Here is a 13723-nt window from a genome sequence, read left to right on the forward strand (position 1 = left end):
TTGCAGTAGATATATTGGATAAGAATATTTAGGCGTATATATGCATACACGTTGTTTAAAAACTACTATAAGTGTTAAAATAAAGATTAGCCAAAGAGAAGCATAATCTCCCCATTGTTGCATAAAGGCGCATCTCTTCATGCAATAAAGTTAGCCGTTATCTTAGAGAAAACGAGCATAAAAGAAGTGGTGTTTCAGTGAGTGGTTCTTTCTTTCCATCGTAAATCGACATTCTGGCTTACAGAGTCCACGCCAGGAGGGAGACGCAACACGTTCACTGACTGATCCGTTGATGCACGCACGGGAAGGAAGGAAGGAAGGAAGGCAGTTGACCCATTGACTCGTTCGCGAACGGGGAAGTCAGGATTCGTTCCCTCACTGATCCGTTCTCGCGATGAACTGGAAATGCAAATCACTCACTCATCCGTTCTCGCGATGAACTGGAAATGCAAATCACTCACTCGTTCACTCACAGAGCCGTTTAGTTGGTGAACGGGAAGTGACGTCCTTTTCTTCTTAGTTTTGTTTTTCGGCGAGGTGGCACCAAAAACACGAATCCCTTTAGCAAGTGATTCGTTCATTCCCGTTCACTGATAAGATTCGTTCCTTTGAACTAATCGTTCACTCACTAGCCAACACTAATCAGTGTCTTTATTTTGGAAAATTAGTACAAAGTCCTGTGTTACAAAACATATCAATAAGTTATGCCACTACTTTAGCACACACAGCCACCCAATGAGGGACACGGGTACAAGGTTTTCTGCCTCGACGGAATAGTTTCCTCTTGGGGTGAACACCCGGAAGTTGTCTGACGTCACATGGAGGAAATCAAAACACTAACATAAAAGTGCCTAAAGAGCCATAGATTAGTGTGTGAAAATACATTCTTATTCTACATTTGCTTTGGTCCAGAGAGTTCAGTAGCAAAACTTTAACGCAGGGGTAGGCATTTCATTTTTAAAAAGCACAGAGGATGGCTCGCACATGAATATATATTTTTTTAGAACGAACAGTACATGCATCAAATGCATACTTGAGTGCTGGGTGGACCCAATAAAAGCGAGCGAGCCATACTTTGCCCACTCCTGCGCTAAAAGGACGAAGAAGCAGTATTTGTATCTCTCACACACAACTCAGTACGTTACTTTCTTATCTCACATGCGCAACTTAGTAAGTTAGATGTTAGAAATGTAAACCAAACCTGCGCCGCGTTCAACTCTGGAAGTTTTTCCCGCTGCTGACAGTGCATTGCCAAATCCAGTGTGAAAGGTCCTTTTGCGCATCTCATGCAGCTTACCAAGTTGTGCGTGTAACGTATGCATCGCACAAACAAGTCTGTTATAGCTTGTAAACACAACGCTAAATGAAAAATGATGAGTCAGGTTGTCTCCCAAGTTCCATAAGAGCTCAAGTACCGCTAATAAATAGTTGTTATACATAACAAACAGCACCCCTTGGAGGTGAACATAGTTGGCAGCAGGTCACATGTTTGCACATGACGTGAACGAGGCAGCGAGGTTTCTCAAAAAACAGTTCTGTCTTTCTGTGAGGATGGGCTGATTTTTCCCAGGTCAAGCAGCATACAGGGCGTCAAAGATCAGATCTCAGTCCAGTTTCTCCAAAACCGACGGTACGAAGACCAGACTGAGCTCGCTGCCAAAGTCGCAAACGATGGCAGCGTTGTTGAGGACAAGTAGCTGCCTCACGCCCTGACCGTCACTACTGGGACCTAAGTAGACTGTCTGGATCAAGTCTCCGTAGTTCAAGTCCCAGAAGGAGACACAGCCCAGACCGCCAGTCACCAGGAGAGAGTCCGAGATCAGACCCAGGCTGGAACCGCAGCCGGCCTCCTGCGAAGGACAACACGTGCACTGGTCAAAGGAACTAAACAAAGGACAGCGTGCGTGCGTGCGTGCGTGCGTGCGCACACAAACACACACCTGCTGTATACAGTACAGTTTGCTGCCAGTACTCCGATCCCATACACAGATCAGGTCATCCAAACCCGAGCTGATAATGCAAAACGGCGCGCACACCAGGGAGGTGACGTCGCCACGATGACCGTAAACATGGCTGACGCGGTTTCCCGTCAGGACGTCCCACAGGCAGATGGCGCCGTCCTGGCCTCCGCTCGCCAAGACCATTGTCTGAGGAAATACCAGAACAACAAACATGGACGACAACCGCTAAGGATTTGCACTGGTCAGACGTGCGTGTGCGGGCACACACGGCTATGAAATCACGCAAGCGGGAAGTGACCTCATCGATGTAGACAGAGGTGATGCCTGCCGAGTGGCCCTGCAGTGTGAAGAGGCAGCATGAGTCGTCCAGACGATAAACCTGAGCACATACAAACATTCAGCACATTCGCATATAACCCAACCCCCTCCACAAAAAAACAAATCCTTACTCGCACAGTATGGTCGTGGCTGCCGGTGACCACCCTGCCGGCGGCGGCCCTCAGCACCGTGATGGGCTTCTGGTGGGCGCACTGCACCGAGCGCGTCAGCTGACAGCTTATGGCGTCCTCGCTGCTGTAGCAGGGCGACGTGGGGACGCCGGCCAGGCAGGGAGGGCCTAAAACAAAAAGGTCAGCATTTCGAGTGTGACACGCACGCATTCTTCAAAGTGGTCTCACCTCGATACTGAAGCAGAGCGAGAGGTTTGTTGACGTCCAGGCTGAAGAAGTCCAGAGAGCCGTTCAGACGCGCCGCCACAATTCTGATCAGAGCGACAAACGCGTGCGTCACTTGGTGTTTTCAAGTGAAAAATGGTGGTGCAGTGCAGCGTACCTGTTGTTGAGGAAGGCCAGCGCCGTAATGCCGGAGGTGCCCTCACTGGTGCACCGCAGGCGGCCATCAGCAGTGTCCCACAGCTACAAACGTGACAGCGTTACACAACTCTCAGGTCTCACACATGCGCACCATCTTGTACACACCTCCAGTTTTCCATTGCTCCGCCCAGCGGCGATGAGATTCCCCCTAAGCTCCAGCGCCCACACGGAGCCGCCGCCGCCACCGCCCAAGTCCGGGGCCGTCATGTCGTAGGCGTCCCCGAAGCTCGGCTTTGTGCGGCTGCGAGGAGGCGCGCTGGAGGAGGACGGCGAGGATGAGGAGGGGCAGAAGAAGCTAGACGGCGAGGGCGGCTTGTGCGCCGTGTAGGCGTCCGCCACAAGGTCACCGTAGTCAAAACCGTCCCTGAGGGGCCACGACGTGGGGGGGCAAGCCGGCGTGGAGGTGAAGTTGGTTTCGATGAGCGGTGTCAGGTCCGGCTGGTCTTTGAAGAGTGGCGGCCGGCTTGGCGTGATGCGGTGCCTCACTTGGTAGCCCTCGTCCTCAGACATGCTGTCGCCGCTCAGGGAGGGGTCGGGTTCTTCGGAGCTAAAGTTTAGGATGCACTCCCGACTGCTGTTCCGCCTCAACCTGGATGGTACGCAAACCGCGTGTTTAGCTGGCAAAGTCAAAGTTGGCATCAAATATCGTTAAAGCTAAGATGGCATCGTGTATGGTCACTCAAGTGGCATCGACGGTGGCAAAAAAAAGGCAGCCAGCTAACATGGCAGTGGCATCTGCAAGTTTCCGTCTAACAAACAAAAGACTTACCCGTGCTTGGGGATGACGGTCAGGCAGTCTCCTGTCTGAGCATCCCAAACACGAATCTGTCCAGCCAAGCAGCAGCTGGCCAGCAGCATCCCGTCACTGGCCAGACACTCAATGTCCTGCAAGATGTCAAAGCTGAATGATCCAAATTCGCCAGCATAGAAATTCTCTTGTTTCGCACCATGCTGTGACCCCGCAACAGGAGCGGCGAGATCTCGCTGACGGGCGGCCAGTATCCATAGCCGTCGCAAGGCCGGTCCCCTCGGCGCCGGCGCCCGCCGTTCTGGCCGTAGTTTCGCGGGCAGAGAAGCCGGTAGAGACAGAGAAGGAGAAGAACCAGTAGGACGCCGGCCGCCAGGCCCAGCGCCGCCACCCTGCATGGAAGAACAGAATTTTACAGGCGCTCCAACAAGCCAACAAAGTGCTATGTGACGAAAGAAAAAAAAAAAAATTTCAAACTAGGGTTTAAAAACAGGCTTAGGGATTCAAAAACTTCAACAAAAAAAAACTGTTCAGTGTGTGCATGCGGGAGTCTTCGGACTGACTTGTAGAGCGTCAGGTCCGTCTGGAGGTCGGCCGCCACCTTGGGAATGGGCGGCATAGGGTGTTGCGTGTCCTGAGGGTGGCGCCCCTCGATGGCTTCCTGAGGGCTCAGGTGAATGGCAACGGGGATGACAGGCAAGATGCTGATATACCTGAAAGGTGGCCACAAGTTAAGACTCCCCTCAGGCTTTGCAATCAGCGCTGGTGGTGAACTCACCTCTTGGCTAAAGTGATGTTGTAGTAGCTGAAGAGTGAAGGCCAGTGCCTGAAGGAGAGTCTCCTCCATCCTTCCTCGTCTTCAGTCCCCCAGGTGATCTGGGGTGCGGCCGCAGCAGACTGTGGGACGGGTTCCGCCTTGGAGCCCGCCAGGTCCTGCACTTGACTGTCAGGCAAGGGCGTCGGGTCCGGCGTCAGGCGGTCAGTGAGGGTGCCGGTCGGGATTCCTCCGCGGAAAATGGGCGCCACCTCCAGGTAGGGGTTCAGACCGCCGCCGCCGTCGTCGTCTCCCAGGGGACTTTGCTCCGACACTTGCGCGGCCAGGTAGGTGCGCACTCCGGCCGGGTCGGTATAGACCAGGATGCCGATCCAGATCACCGTGCTGACCTGCAGAAGGGACGCTGGAGTTGAGAGTTTGTCCCAGGACCAGTTGGATGTGACCAACTTACCATAATGATGCGATGAGCCAGGTGCGTACGTGCCAGGAAGTAGACCAGTCGCAGCCTCTTGGGAGCACGCAGGTTCTTGGCGGAGGTCTGCAGGGTGACGGTGTGAGGAGGCGGCCTCGGCGGAGACGGCGCCGACCGTGATCGCAGAGGGGAGGGCTTGGGCGCCGGCAGGCTCTCCATGGTCCGCATGTGCCCATGCAGGTCCGCCAGCTGCAAAGATACTTTTATGGATTATCGATTCCCGCAAGCTTCTTACGTCGGCGGTGTGCGTACCTCCATGCGGCGGATGTCTATGGACAACACGGTGGTGAAGAAGAACATCTGCAGGAAGAAGTCGGACACAAGACCCACCACGGCAAACAGGCAGAACTCCTACGAGCATCCGTGTGAGGTCACTCAACACGCTTCCGCCATATTTGAGGTGTTCAATTCCGTAACGGCTTGCAAACCTGGATGGCTGGCACCAGCGTGAAGTATCCAATAAGGATGATGCACAGCTCGGTAGCCATGTTCTTCATGATGGACCAGCTCTCGTTACTCAGGCCTAAAGAGACAAGTTTCAAAAGTCCAAGCGTAGCTACGGCGGCAACATTGCCGGGCCCTACGTACCCTGAGCGATGCGCAGCTTGACCTCCAGATCAACCGGTGTGGACACCACAGATTGGGTGAGGACCAAGACGTTCTCCACACCAATCACCACCACCAGGTATGGAAAGATCTCTCTAAAAGGGCACATCCGTTTAAAAGCTAGGCACATTTAGACAAGGGCTGCAACTAGACATCTTTTTAATAATCCATCAATTATTTTTTATTTTATTTTTATATTATATTCTTATATTATGTTATTTATTATATTATTAAATGATTATATTTTTATAATATAAAATAAAAATTTTATTTAAATTTATCCATAATATTTTCCATCCCTTGATTCAAAAACATGACACCATGCCAAATTGTCAGAGCAGAAAATTCAAAAAACAAATTGATTACAATTCAGTTCCTGGTTTGGGCCATAAATATAAAGCAACAAGGCTCAGATCACATGATCTGTTCTGTCATGATGCCTACGATTTAGCGGGAAAAACAACAGTCCGCAGTGGCGCGTGCGTGCATTTGCGCCAAGTGAGGCCGTTTGCTTGGATTGGTGGACGACGCTCGTCACGCCACGTCATCTGCTTTTCAGGCATTCTCACCATTGGACGGATTGCGCACCGTCCATGTCAGGATAGATTGTAAACATTGACACAAATCACTGGAAGTAGGCCACTGATAAGCCTTTGAGCGTGTGTGTGCGTGCGTGCGTGCGTCGTACCCTCCGTTGAGAGTGGGCGTGAGGCCAAAGAGCGTACACAGGCCAACCGACATGAGCAGCGAGCTCAGCACGGTAACCACAGCTGCCAGAGCCAGACCCCACTTGGACTTGACCATGTCGATCTTACCTGCAAGGAGGAAGAGGACCAGCGGGTCCAAGACTTTAATCGACATAATAATAAGTCTCCTTTGTGTTCCTCACGTTGCTCTCCAAACAACAACAGTGCACCAAAAGCGACAAAGAAGAGAGAAAACTGACGGGTGGAGAAGTAGATGTAGGCGAAGAGGATGATGTAGGTGGTGACCAGCGGGATGAGCTCGGCCACGCCGATCTCCTCCTTGAAATGCACGTGGACCATGCGCTCGTTCTTCAGGCTGCAGTTGGTGGACGGGTGCAGCTGCTTCAAATGAGCGCGAAGGCTGCTCAGGAACCTAAACACGCAAAATAGGAGTCTTGAGTTTACAGAGGCAACCTACGGGAAATTTGTCGCTAACGCAGAAGCCACCTAAGGAGCATTTTGGTGGATGTAGTGTGACAAACATCACCTTGCGTCATAGGTGGCCAGCACCATGCTGATGGTGTACGTCACCACTCGCTTCTTGTTGTATTGACCGACACCTGTGAGCTTCCCGGGAACGCCGAACAGAAGGTCTGGAACGCACGTTCGTACGTGAAAATCAAGCGCACCCAAACACGCGCCGCGAGCCTCCGGTTTTGCGACGGCCACCTCTGAGCGTGGCCGAGGTGTGCAGGCCTTTGGGCTCGTGCTTCTGGATGGTCTTCAAGGGGTCGGGGTCGGCGTCGAAGAGTTCGCGTTGGTTCTGCCAGTAATTGGCGGGCGAGACCAGCAGGCAGCCGTGCTCCGGCAGCACCGGGCGCATCCGCCGCAAACCCGGCAGCAGGTCGCTCACCTGTAGGCAAAGCGACTCCAGGCTGCGAACGCCCGAGCTGATGACCGGAAGCAAAACAACACACGTTTTGTTAAGACAGGAAGTTCAAGTGTTCCAAAAGGATCGCCAACCTGTCGACGTGCACGTGGTTGCGGATCTCGTCCAACAGGCCGAAGACTCGCCCCAGCGGCGAGCGAAAGACGTCCACCGGCACCAGGCTGTTGTCCCATGGCGACACCGCCGCCTTCAGCAACACTTGCTGGATGTAGGCCACCGGAGGTCCCTGGTACTGTGTCAACATCAACATAGCCGCCGTGAGAAGCCAAACGCGTCTTCTTTGTCCAAAAAAATGTCAAAAGCCATCAGCTGTGCCGTTCGCTCCCATTGACGTCAAATATCGACTTAGATGTAAAAAGCGTGGATACCCAGTCAGGTTGTTCACCGAGGTCTCCTTGAGGCTCGTGGGAAGGAACGCTGTAGTCCCGCACGCTCGTGCTGAACTCCACAGGGCCCGTGCCGGGGATGGGGAGCCTCAGTAATGGATAGCTGGCCAGAAAGAGACAAAGTAGTGTCGCACATTGCAAAATCTCCAAGATGGCGGTGTACACACCAGCAGGCGAGGATGCTGACTGAGGTGAAGAGGATGATGAGCACCGGGTAGGTGGCGCACAACAGCCCGTGGCGGTAGAAGGCCGCCGCGATCTTCTCCCTCAGCTGCTCGCGCAGCATCATCGCGACGGTCGGCGTCAACTCCCAGCCATGGAGGAGAGCGGGGCGCCCAAACAGCAGACGCCGCGAGACATTCAGGTTCCTGCTGAGCAGAATAATAACATTTGTGTGAATATACATATAAAACCACAAATAATATTCGTCTCTCTCACACACACACTTACATGGGTCCGTTCAACTATTCCACAAATCGATTTATCGCCAAGGTCGAGTACTCAGCTAGCTCGAGCCGTGCGTGTTGTGTTGTTGTGATTTATGAAGCAAAAATGTGAGCCGGCAACATTTGCTTAATTGTCACTTGCTATTTATGTTGTGCCAGTGGCACGTCAAACGACCGTAGAGTGAGACGTGAAAATTAAAACTGGTGTTATAAACTTGCCTGGCTGGCTTGAACACACTGTGTTGCTACTTTAAAGGTGTGTTTGCTTGGCGCGCACGTGCAAGCCGGCGTGCTCGTGTCCGCATTCCTGATTAAACAAAAGACCATGAGAACGCACTTTAGCCATTGTTTTTACTAGCCTGCTGGACTTTATCATAGTTCAAATTGCATCCCCGCTTCCATATTTTGCTTACATTTGGATATTTTTTAATTATTATTTTTGGAGATGTTGTTGCCAATTAATGCTGGCAGAACAAACGTTTGTAGAGCCCCTCCAACGGAGTCCAGTTTGCATCCCGTGACCCCCTTCTAAGTGAGTGAGCAGCCATTGTGTTGAAATCTTTTTAGCACAAGACAGCAAGAATAATAAACACAACCAACAATGTCGCACAAACACCATAACAATACTCATGGGTAAAGTTCTATCAACAAAAACGATTTGAATTTCTCCATTTGTTTCTCTTTTCAAATGCTTGGGAAGAGGACCTTAAAAAAAATCTCACATTTAATCCCAATCGAAATATTGATAAAAACAAATACTAATATTATTTTTACACAATCCTTCTACCTTAATAACCTATCCAAATCAATCAATCAGCAAGCATGACTGACAACATATGAACAATAAAGATGTGCACGGAAAAACCCTCTCACCTCTTTTCAAAAACGTTGCCTAAAACCGCAGCCCTGGAGGAATTGCCAGGTCTCAGCAGCATGACAATTCATTGAGTCATTCAAGTCATTCAAGGGCGTTGTGCATGCGAGTGCGACTGTCATAGTGACATGCTTCCTTCCTTCCATCCATCTATCAATCATTAAGCACTCCAACTTCACGTGTAACATTATGTATTCATCTATATACTAACAAATGCACGCGCGTGCACGTGCACACACACACACACACACACACACACACACACACACACACACACACACACACACACACACACACACACACACACACACACACACACAATTTGTATTTCTAAATATATGCATGAATACTTTTTTAATGAGCGTTTTAAATGGGCACCGTAAAGCTAACCCCATTTTAAACCGTGCACAATGAATGTCAACCAGGTTATTACTGTGACATCATGTATTCAAATGATCTGGCCGTATCTTAAGCAGAAAGTAGCTGAATTCTTGAGTTACAAGAAGCTCGAAAGGAACCGATGGATGAAGAATACGCACACCAAACGCAGGAGGCTGCCAGCGTGCAATTTACGCTAATGCTAACGTTACGACCGAATAATGTTTACTTTACAACCTATCCCAAGTCGTAACTCGTGAAATGCGGTCATGATACGATGTCACTTTTCGTGCTAAAACGATAAAAATAAATATCAGAAGGAAAGTAAACATGTAGGAAAGACTGCGTCTCAGGTGGGAAAGTTTGTCAAGTGGGTTAGCATTAGTCTGTTAGCTCCTCTCAGGTTACACTATAATATCCTTCGAAGTGACATTAAGTAGCGTTACCTGACAGGTCAATTCAATCCACAATGATTGCAGGGTTGTCTGTCTGTCTACCTGCCAGCTTTGTTAGCATGTTTAGGCTAGTAAGCTGTTAGCATCCTTAGCATCAACTCATCACATAGAATACGTTGAGTATATTTACTACCACCTTTCACAGAAAAAGTCAATAATTATGATGAAATAAAATAGTCAATAAAAAGCTCATATTTGACTGATTCACATTACATCTTACTATAATTTTGAGGCGCCCGTAAATTTGCTCTATATGTTTGCACATTTATTTAAAAAAACAACTAAATAGACAAGTACGTGGAAAATATTTCTCGTTAAATACATGTCGGTATTGGCACCACTAGCTGCAAAAATCTTAAATGAAAACATTGGAGCGATACTTTGTGGACATGCGCGACTAAAGCGTCAATTTAAATGAATTATTTTTGCTTCCTCTTAAGAACAACACACTCGTCACCAAGCAGCGAACGGCTTGAAGCGTCAACACTTGCCTGGACAAATGTCACGGTTTCACCACAGCCAATGCCTGGAATAGTGTCGGGTGGTCGATAAAAGCAGCTAAGTGTTGCCTGGCATGTTTTTTTTCCTTTTTTTTTTTTTGTTGGCGTGGTCCACAAGGCTGACCTGCACAACCTGAGAGTCCAGTCCACAAAAGCTTGATGCAAGCTTGTTAAAGCTCTGCACATTTCTTCCCTGAATCAACCTCAGACCGTTGACGCCCACAGCGCCGTGCTGTGGCGAACCGGTGTCACTACAATTGTAAAAGACATTTTTAAAACAGTGTTTTTGATATGTGTGGTACTAAAACAACTAGTGAGTTGTTACTGCCTGAAAAGAGTTCAGTTGTATTTAAATTTTAATACAATTTTTCAGTACACACATAATTGTACCTTACAGTAAACAAAAAGCTCAAATTTATCATCATCTAAGAAAATAAGAAGTATGATTTTGAATGTATAAATTAGCAGAGGTGGCTAGAGAACAGCGCTGGATGTCCCCGGAGCGAAGAATGAGGCTCCTCTGTCGTGGACTTTATACTGAAAAGTCTTTTTCTTCTGTTGACTGCCAGCTTGTCTCCTCCTGTCGAACACCTCCACCTTAACACATTGTCCAATAAAGCACTTTCATTGACGAGATAGTGGAGTAGCTCTTTTGCATATGAAGCCATGTGTTGCTTTGATAACTCACCTGACCGTGAATGTCCCTGCAATATCCCGTCGGAAGACTTCGTACATGAAGCGCGAGGCTACACTGGTGAGTCAAACCCCTCAGCAGCCTCTCCGAGCCGTCATCACTTTCTACGTCGTCTTCTCCGTCGCAGCGCAGCAGCATCACCACGTTGCCCTGCCGCCAAAGACGAGTCACGGTCCCATTTGGAAGCTTCATCTCGGAAACGGACCCACCTTCAGTCGTGAGCAGACGGCGGCGCGGCAGTAATGGCTGAAGTCCAGCACGGCGTCCACGGTGGCACCGAGACTTAGCAGCAAGCTCACGTCGTCCACTAGCAGCACGGGGGGGCCGTGCCCATCGTTCGCTCCCTCCACTGCGCTCCTGGCATGACTGAAACTGGAGGAAACAAACTGGACGAGACTTTGCAAGCCTGCACTGGGATTCCTGAAGAAGAGGTGAGACAGAATAGAAGGCAGTTTATTGCTCAGGACATTTTTGAGCAGAGAAAATTGAATTAAAAATAATAGTGTTGACAACTTTCCAGACCCCTCTTGCATCTACACCTACATCGTGACTGTGATTCAAACCTGATTTTTAAAGACAGAGAAGGAGGTTTCACCTTAAGAAATCCATGGCCTCACTTCCTTTTCTAGCATCATGCGGATTGAGGATGGACAAGGATTCATTGAGGCCTTCAAGGAACACCAGCTGACCTTTCTCCTTTGCCTGAGACAGACTCACACCCTCAACAGACAAAATACAAAATATTAGCATCCCTTCTGCATCACACGCTCTTTATATTTTGGCCAGTTTACGAAATGTAGCACAGTAATTAACATATTGATGAATATAATTAGTAAGTCAATACTCCTTGGAGTGATGTATAGATCATGTTTTCAGTAAATGTTATTTAACACAAAACAAGTGGTGTGTGAATTACCAGTCTTTGGCTAACCGCACTGTAGTGACTCAACGACTGCGCCAGGGCCACGAAGCACACTTGACAGCCCGCTGAAATAAAACATGACACTTAAGTAACTTAGCAATGTTGCAAGGCTTCTTATTCGTGTTTGTACTCGGTGCTGTCATGTTGCATCATCACGTGTTTCTGTTGACCTCTGAGGTAGAATCCAAGGAAGTGATGAATAAGGAAAGAGGCATCACTCTGCCTGTCAGACAGCAGCACAAACTCTCCCTGACAAAAAAAAAAAAAAAAGTTTTAAATATCTCTCAGAAATATATGTGACTTACTTCCACTTTAGCCTCTTACTCTGCTGAAGTGCTCCGGGCTGACGTTCAAGATGCTGTTGAGCTCTGCAAACATCGTTAGCCAAACTAGCAACTAACTAGTCATCACTAGCTACGTGTCATAAACACAAAAACTAGCCAAATGCTTGCTTAAACCTCACGCTGGCACAATGCTCAATACTATTAAGCGTCAGGCTTCATTTGGATTCATTCATTAATAGAAAGAGTCGACATTATCATGGATTTCATTAGCAGAAGCGTCACGATGCTAACGTTAGCGCTAACCCGGGTAGCAGGGTGTGACCAAAGATAGATTCCCAAAAGGAGGATGGCTCACTCTTGCTACTTACATAAAATCACACAATTAAACATACAAGCTTTTGCGTCGCGTCTGTATTCAGAGAGGATCTTTGAAGTGTTTGGAAACCGACATTATTTATTATTTAGCCTTTTTTTTCTTCGTAATTATGTAAGATTTCAGATGACAGACATGATAAAGGAGAGCAAAATGTCATCCTTGTGTAATGTGATGTAGAGTCAGCAGGAAGCGCTGTTGGGTTCTCAAACATCCATCCATCATACGGATCCAAAATAATAATTAGTACATTGTAGTGTGTGCGTGCGTGCAGACTGCCCCCCACCCTGGCTGTTTGTGCTCTGTTGGTCATGTGATGCCCAATTGTTGCCATGGCAGCACGACTACTTTGCTTCACTTCTTTCAACTCACATCCTCTACTGTGTGTGTGTGTGAATAATGGTGGTGTTTGTTTTCTACACGTTACAAAAGTCTTTTCTTGGTCTTCAGACTAAAGTGTTCCTTACGCACCCCCCCCCCCCCCCCCCCCCCCATCGCCTTCTTTATTTATTTGAGGGGACACAAGGGCACCTCGCCCGCCAGTCACCAGCCCCCCCAAAGCTGGCCGCCAGCTAGCTCCCTTCAACCCCCACTAGCAGCACCCTGGGAAGCAGTGGTGACAATAGCGTGTTTTAACGCTTTCATTTCCCAGGCGTGCACAAGAGACCATGCACAAAGAATGTCGGCCTTGAATGTGTGCACATGTGTACACGCCAATGTATTAAGCGTGGTGTGATGTAGACTGACTACTAATGTGTGTCTGTGTGCTTGTGTGTGTGTCATTGAATGTTTTGAAAGGAGTGTGTGACGTTGCCAGATGCTTTGTGCACATGTGAATGTAAGTGGGCATGTGAGCGCCACTATACACTACACACTGCTCTATGTGCTGTGAGCGCCACTATACCACCTGAATGCTGCTCTATGTGCTGTGTGTGTGTGTGTGTGTGTTCATAATGCAAATTTGTTGGGAAAGAAGCTCAGAACCTCATGAAACAACACATTGTGTGTGTGTGTGTGTGTGTGTGTGTGCGTGCGTGCGTGTAAAAAGAGAGTCGACGGCGGCCAGACAGAGGTCATGTTAAAAAGGTTTTATTTCAACAAGTGTCGGAATTGCGTTTGTTGTTCTCGTTGGTTGAAAGAGTAGAAAATTAAAACAGTAAAAGTACATCAAAGGATTAGAAATTACACCAAAGAAAACAAGACACGTCGTGTTTGAAGTCGATCCATCGATCTGATTTGTTTGCAATATTTAGAAACACTTACTGGATTAGTCAACAAACATCAAAACCTTTCAGTAGCTTTTTCTTTTGACCACGTTTACACACGCTGGAATTCTGGAAAT

At 48.5% G+C, this 13723-nt stretch overlaps 3 protein-coding genes across 14 annotated transcripts in view; all 3 read right to left on the reverse strand.

Annotated features, from left to right (window-relative positions):
* Positions 1-633: 633 nt before the first annotated feature.
* On the reverse strand, positions 634-10362 carry LOC119136364 (SREBF chaperone). 8 transcript variants are annotated; one of them, XM_037274721.1, is made up of 23 exons: positions 8775-8892; positions 7623-7823; positions 7438-7558; positions 7144-7301; positions 6850-7070; positions 6668-6773; positions 6381-6553; positions 6123-6249; positions 5417-5529; positions 5257-5351; positions 5081-5179; positions 4808-5017; positions 4360-4745; positions 4145-4294; positions 3781-3973; positions 3603-3718; positions 2939-3422; positions 2793-2875; positions 2639-2721; positions 2411-2577; positions 2260-2340; positions 1941-2147; positions 634-1850 (listed from the first exon to the last, which is right to left on the reverse strand). In XM_037274721.1, exons 1-23 carry the CDS (start codon positions 8834-8836, stop codon positions 1605-1607), a joined length of 3882 nt encoding a protein of 1293 aa, XP_037130616.1. In that variant the 5' UTR covers positions 8837-8892; the 3' UTR covers positions 634-1604. The 8 variants fall into 8 exon arrangements, with proteins under 8 accessions (XP_037130616.1, XP_037130615.1, XP_037130618.1 ...); XM_037274720.1 differs by having other exon boundaries at positions 7623-7826; XM_037274723.1 differs by lacking the exon at positions 8775-8892 and adding an exon at positions 7906-8148.
* Positions 10363-10446: 84 nt separating this feature from the next.
* On the reverse strand, positions 10447-12328 carry elp6 (elongator acetyltransferase complex subunit 6). Of its 2 annotated transcripts, none has more exons than XM_037272987.1 (7): positions 12049-12328; positions 11895-11973; positions 11719-11789; positions 11398-11522; positions 11102-11222; positions 10797-10952; positions 10447-10705 (listed from the first exon to the last, which is right to left on the reverse strand). In XM_037272987.1, the coding sequence occupies exons 1-7, from the start codon at positions 12100-12102 to the stop codon at positions 10583-10585; spliced, it is 729 nt and encodes a 242-aa protein (XP_037128882.1). In that variant the 5' UTR covers positions 12103-12328; the 3' UTR covers positions 10447-10582. The 2 variants fall into 2 exon arrangements, with proteins under 2 accessions (XP_037128882.1, XP_037128881.1); XM_037272986.1 differs by having other exon boundaries at positions 11012-11222; positions 12049-12325.
* A 1126-nt stretch (positions 12329-13454) lies between these two features.
* LOC119136380 (chondroitin sulfate proteoglycan 5-like) overlaps positions 13455-13723 on the reverse strand; it is a 10397-nt gene continuing 10128 nt past the window's right edge. For all 4 annotated transcript variants that reach the window (XM_037274772.1, XM_037274778.1, XM_037274776.1 and 1 more), the window contains one exon: positions 13455-13723. This exon is cut by the window's right edge and continues 463 nt beyond it. The gene's annotated coding sequence lies outside the window, so the exon portion shown is untranslated.

The sequence above is a fragment of the Syngnathus acus genome, chromosome 16, assembly GCF_901709675.1.
Source record: "Syngnathus acus chromosome 16, fSynAcu1.2, whole genome shotgun sequence".
NCBI lineage: Eukaryota > Metazoa > Chordata > Actinopteri > Syngnathiformes > Syngnathidae > Syngnathus > Syngnathus acus.

Excerpts from the sequence above, each read along its gene's own strand:
- LOC119136364 (XM_037274720.1), bottom strand. The coding sequence starts at position 8,836 with ATGCTGCTGAGACCTGGCAATTCCTCCAGGGCTGCGGTTTTAGGCAAC. Across the intron at positions 7,827-8,774 it reads GGCAACGTTTTTGAAAAGAG|CAGGAACCTGAATGTCTCGC; the intron begins GTGAGAGGGTTT and ends TATTCTGCTCAG. Across the intron at positions 4,295-4,359 it reads AACATCACTTTAGCCAAGAG|GTATATCAGCATCTTGCCTG; the intron begins GTGAGTTCACCA and ends GCCACCTTTCAG.
- elp6 (XM_037272986.1), bottom strand. The coding sequence starts at position 12,102 with ATGTTTGCAGAGCTCAACAGCATCTTGAACGTCAGCCCGGAGCACTTC. Across the intron at positions 11,223-11,397 it reads GAGGCCATGGATTTCTTAAG|GAATCCCAGTGCAGGCTTGC; the intron begins GTGAAACCTCCT and ends CCTCTTCTTCAG. Across the intron at positions 10,706-10,796 it reads GCAGGGACATTCACGGTCAG|GTGGAGGTGTTCGACAGGAG; the intron begins GTGAGTTATCAA and ends CAATGTGTTAAG.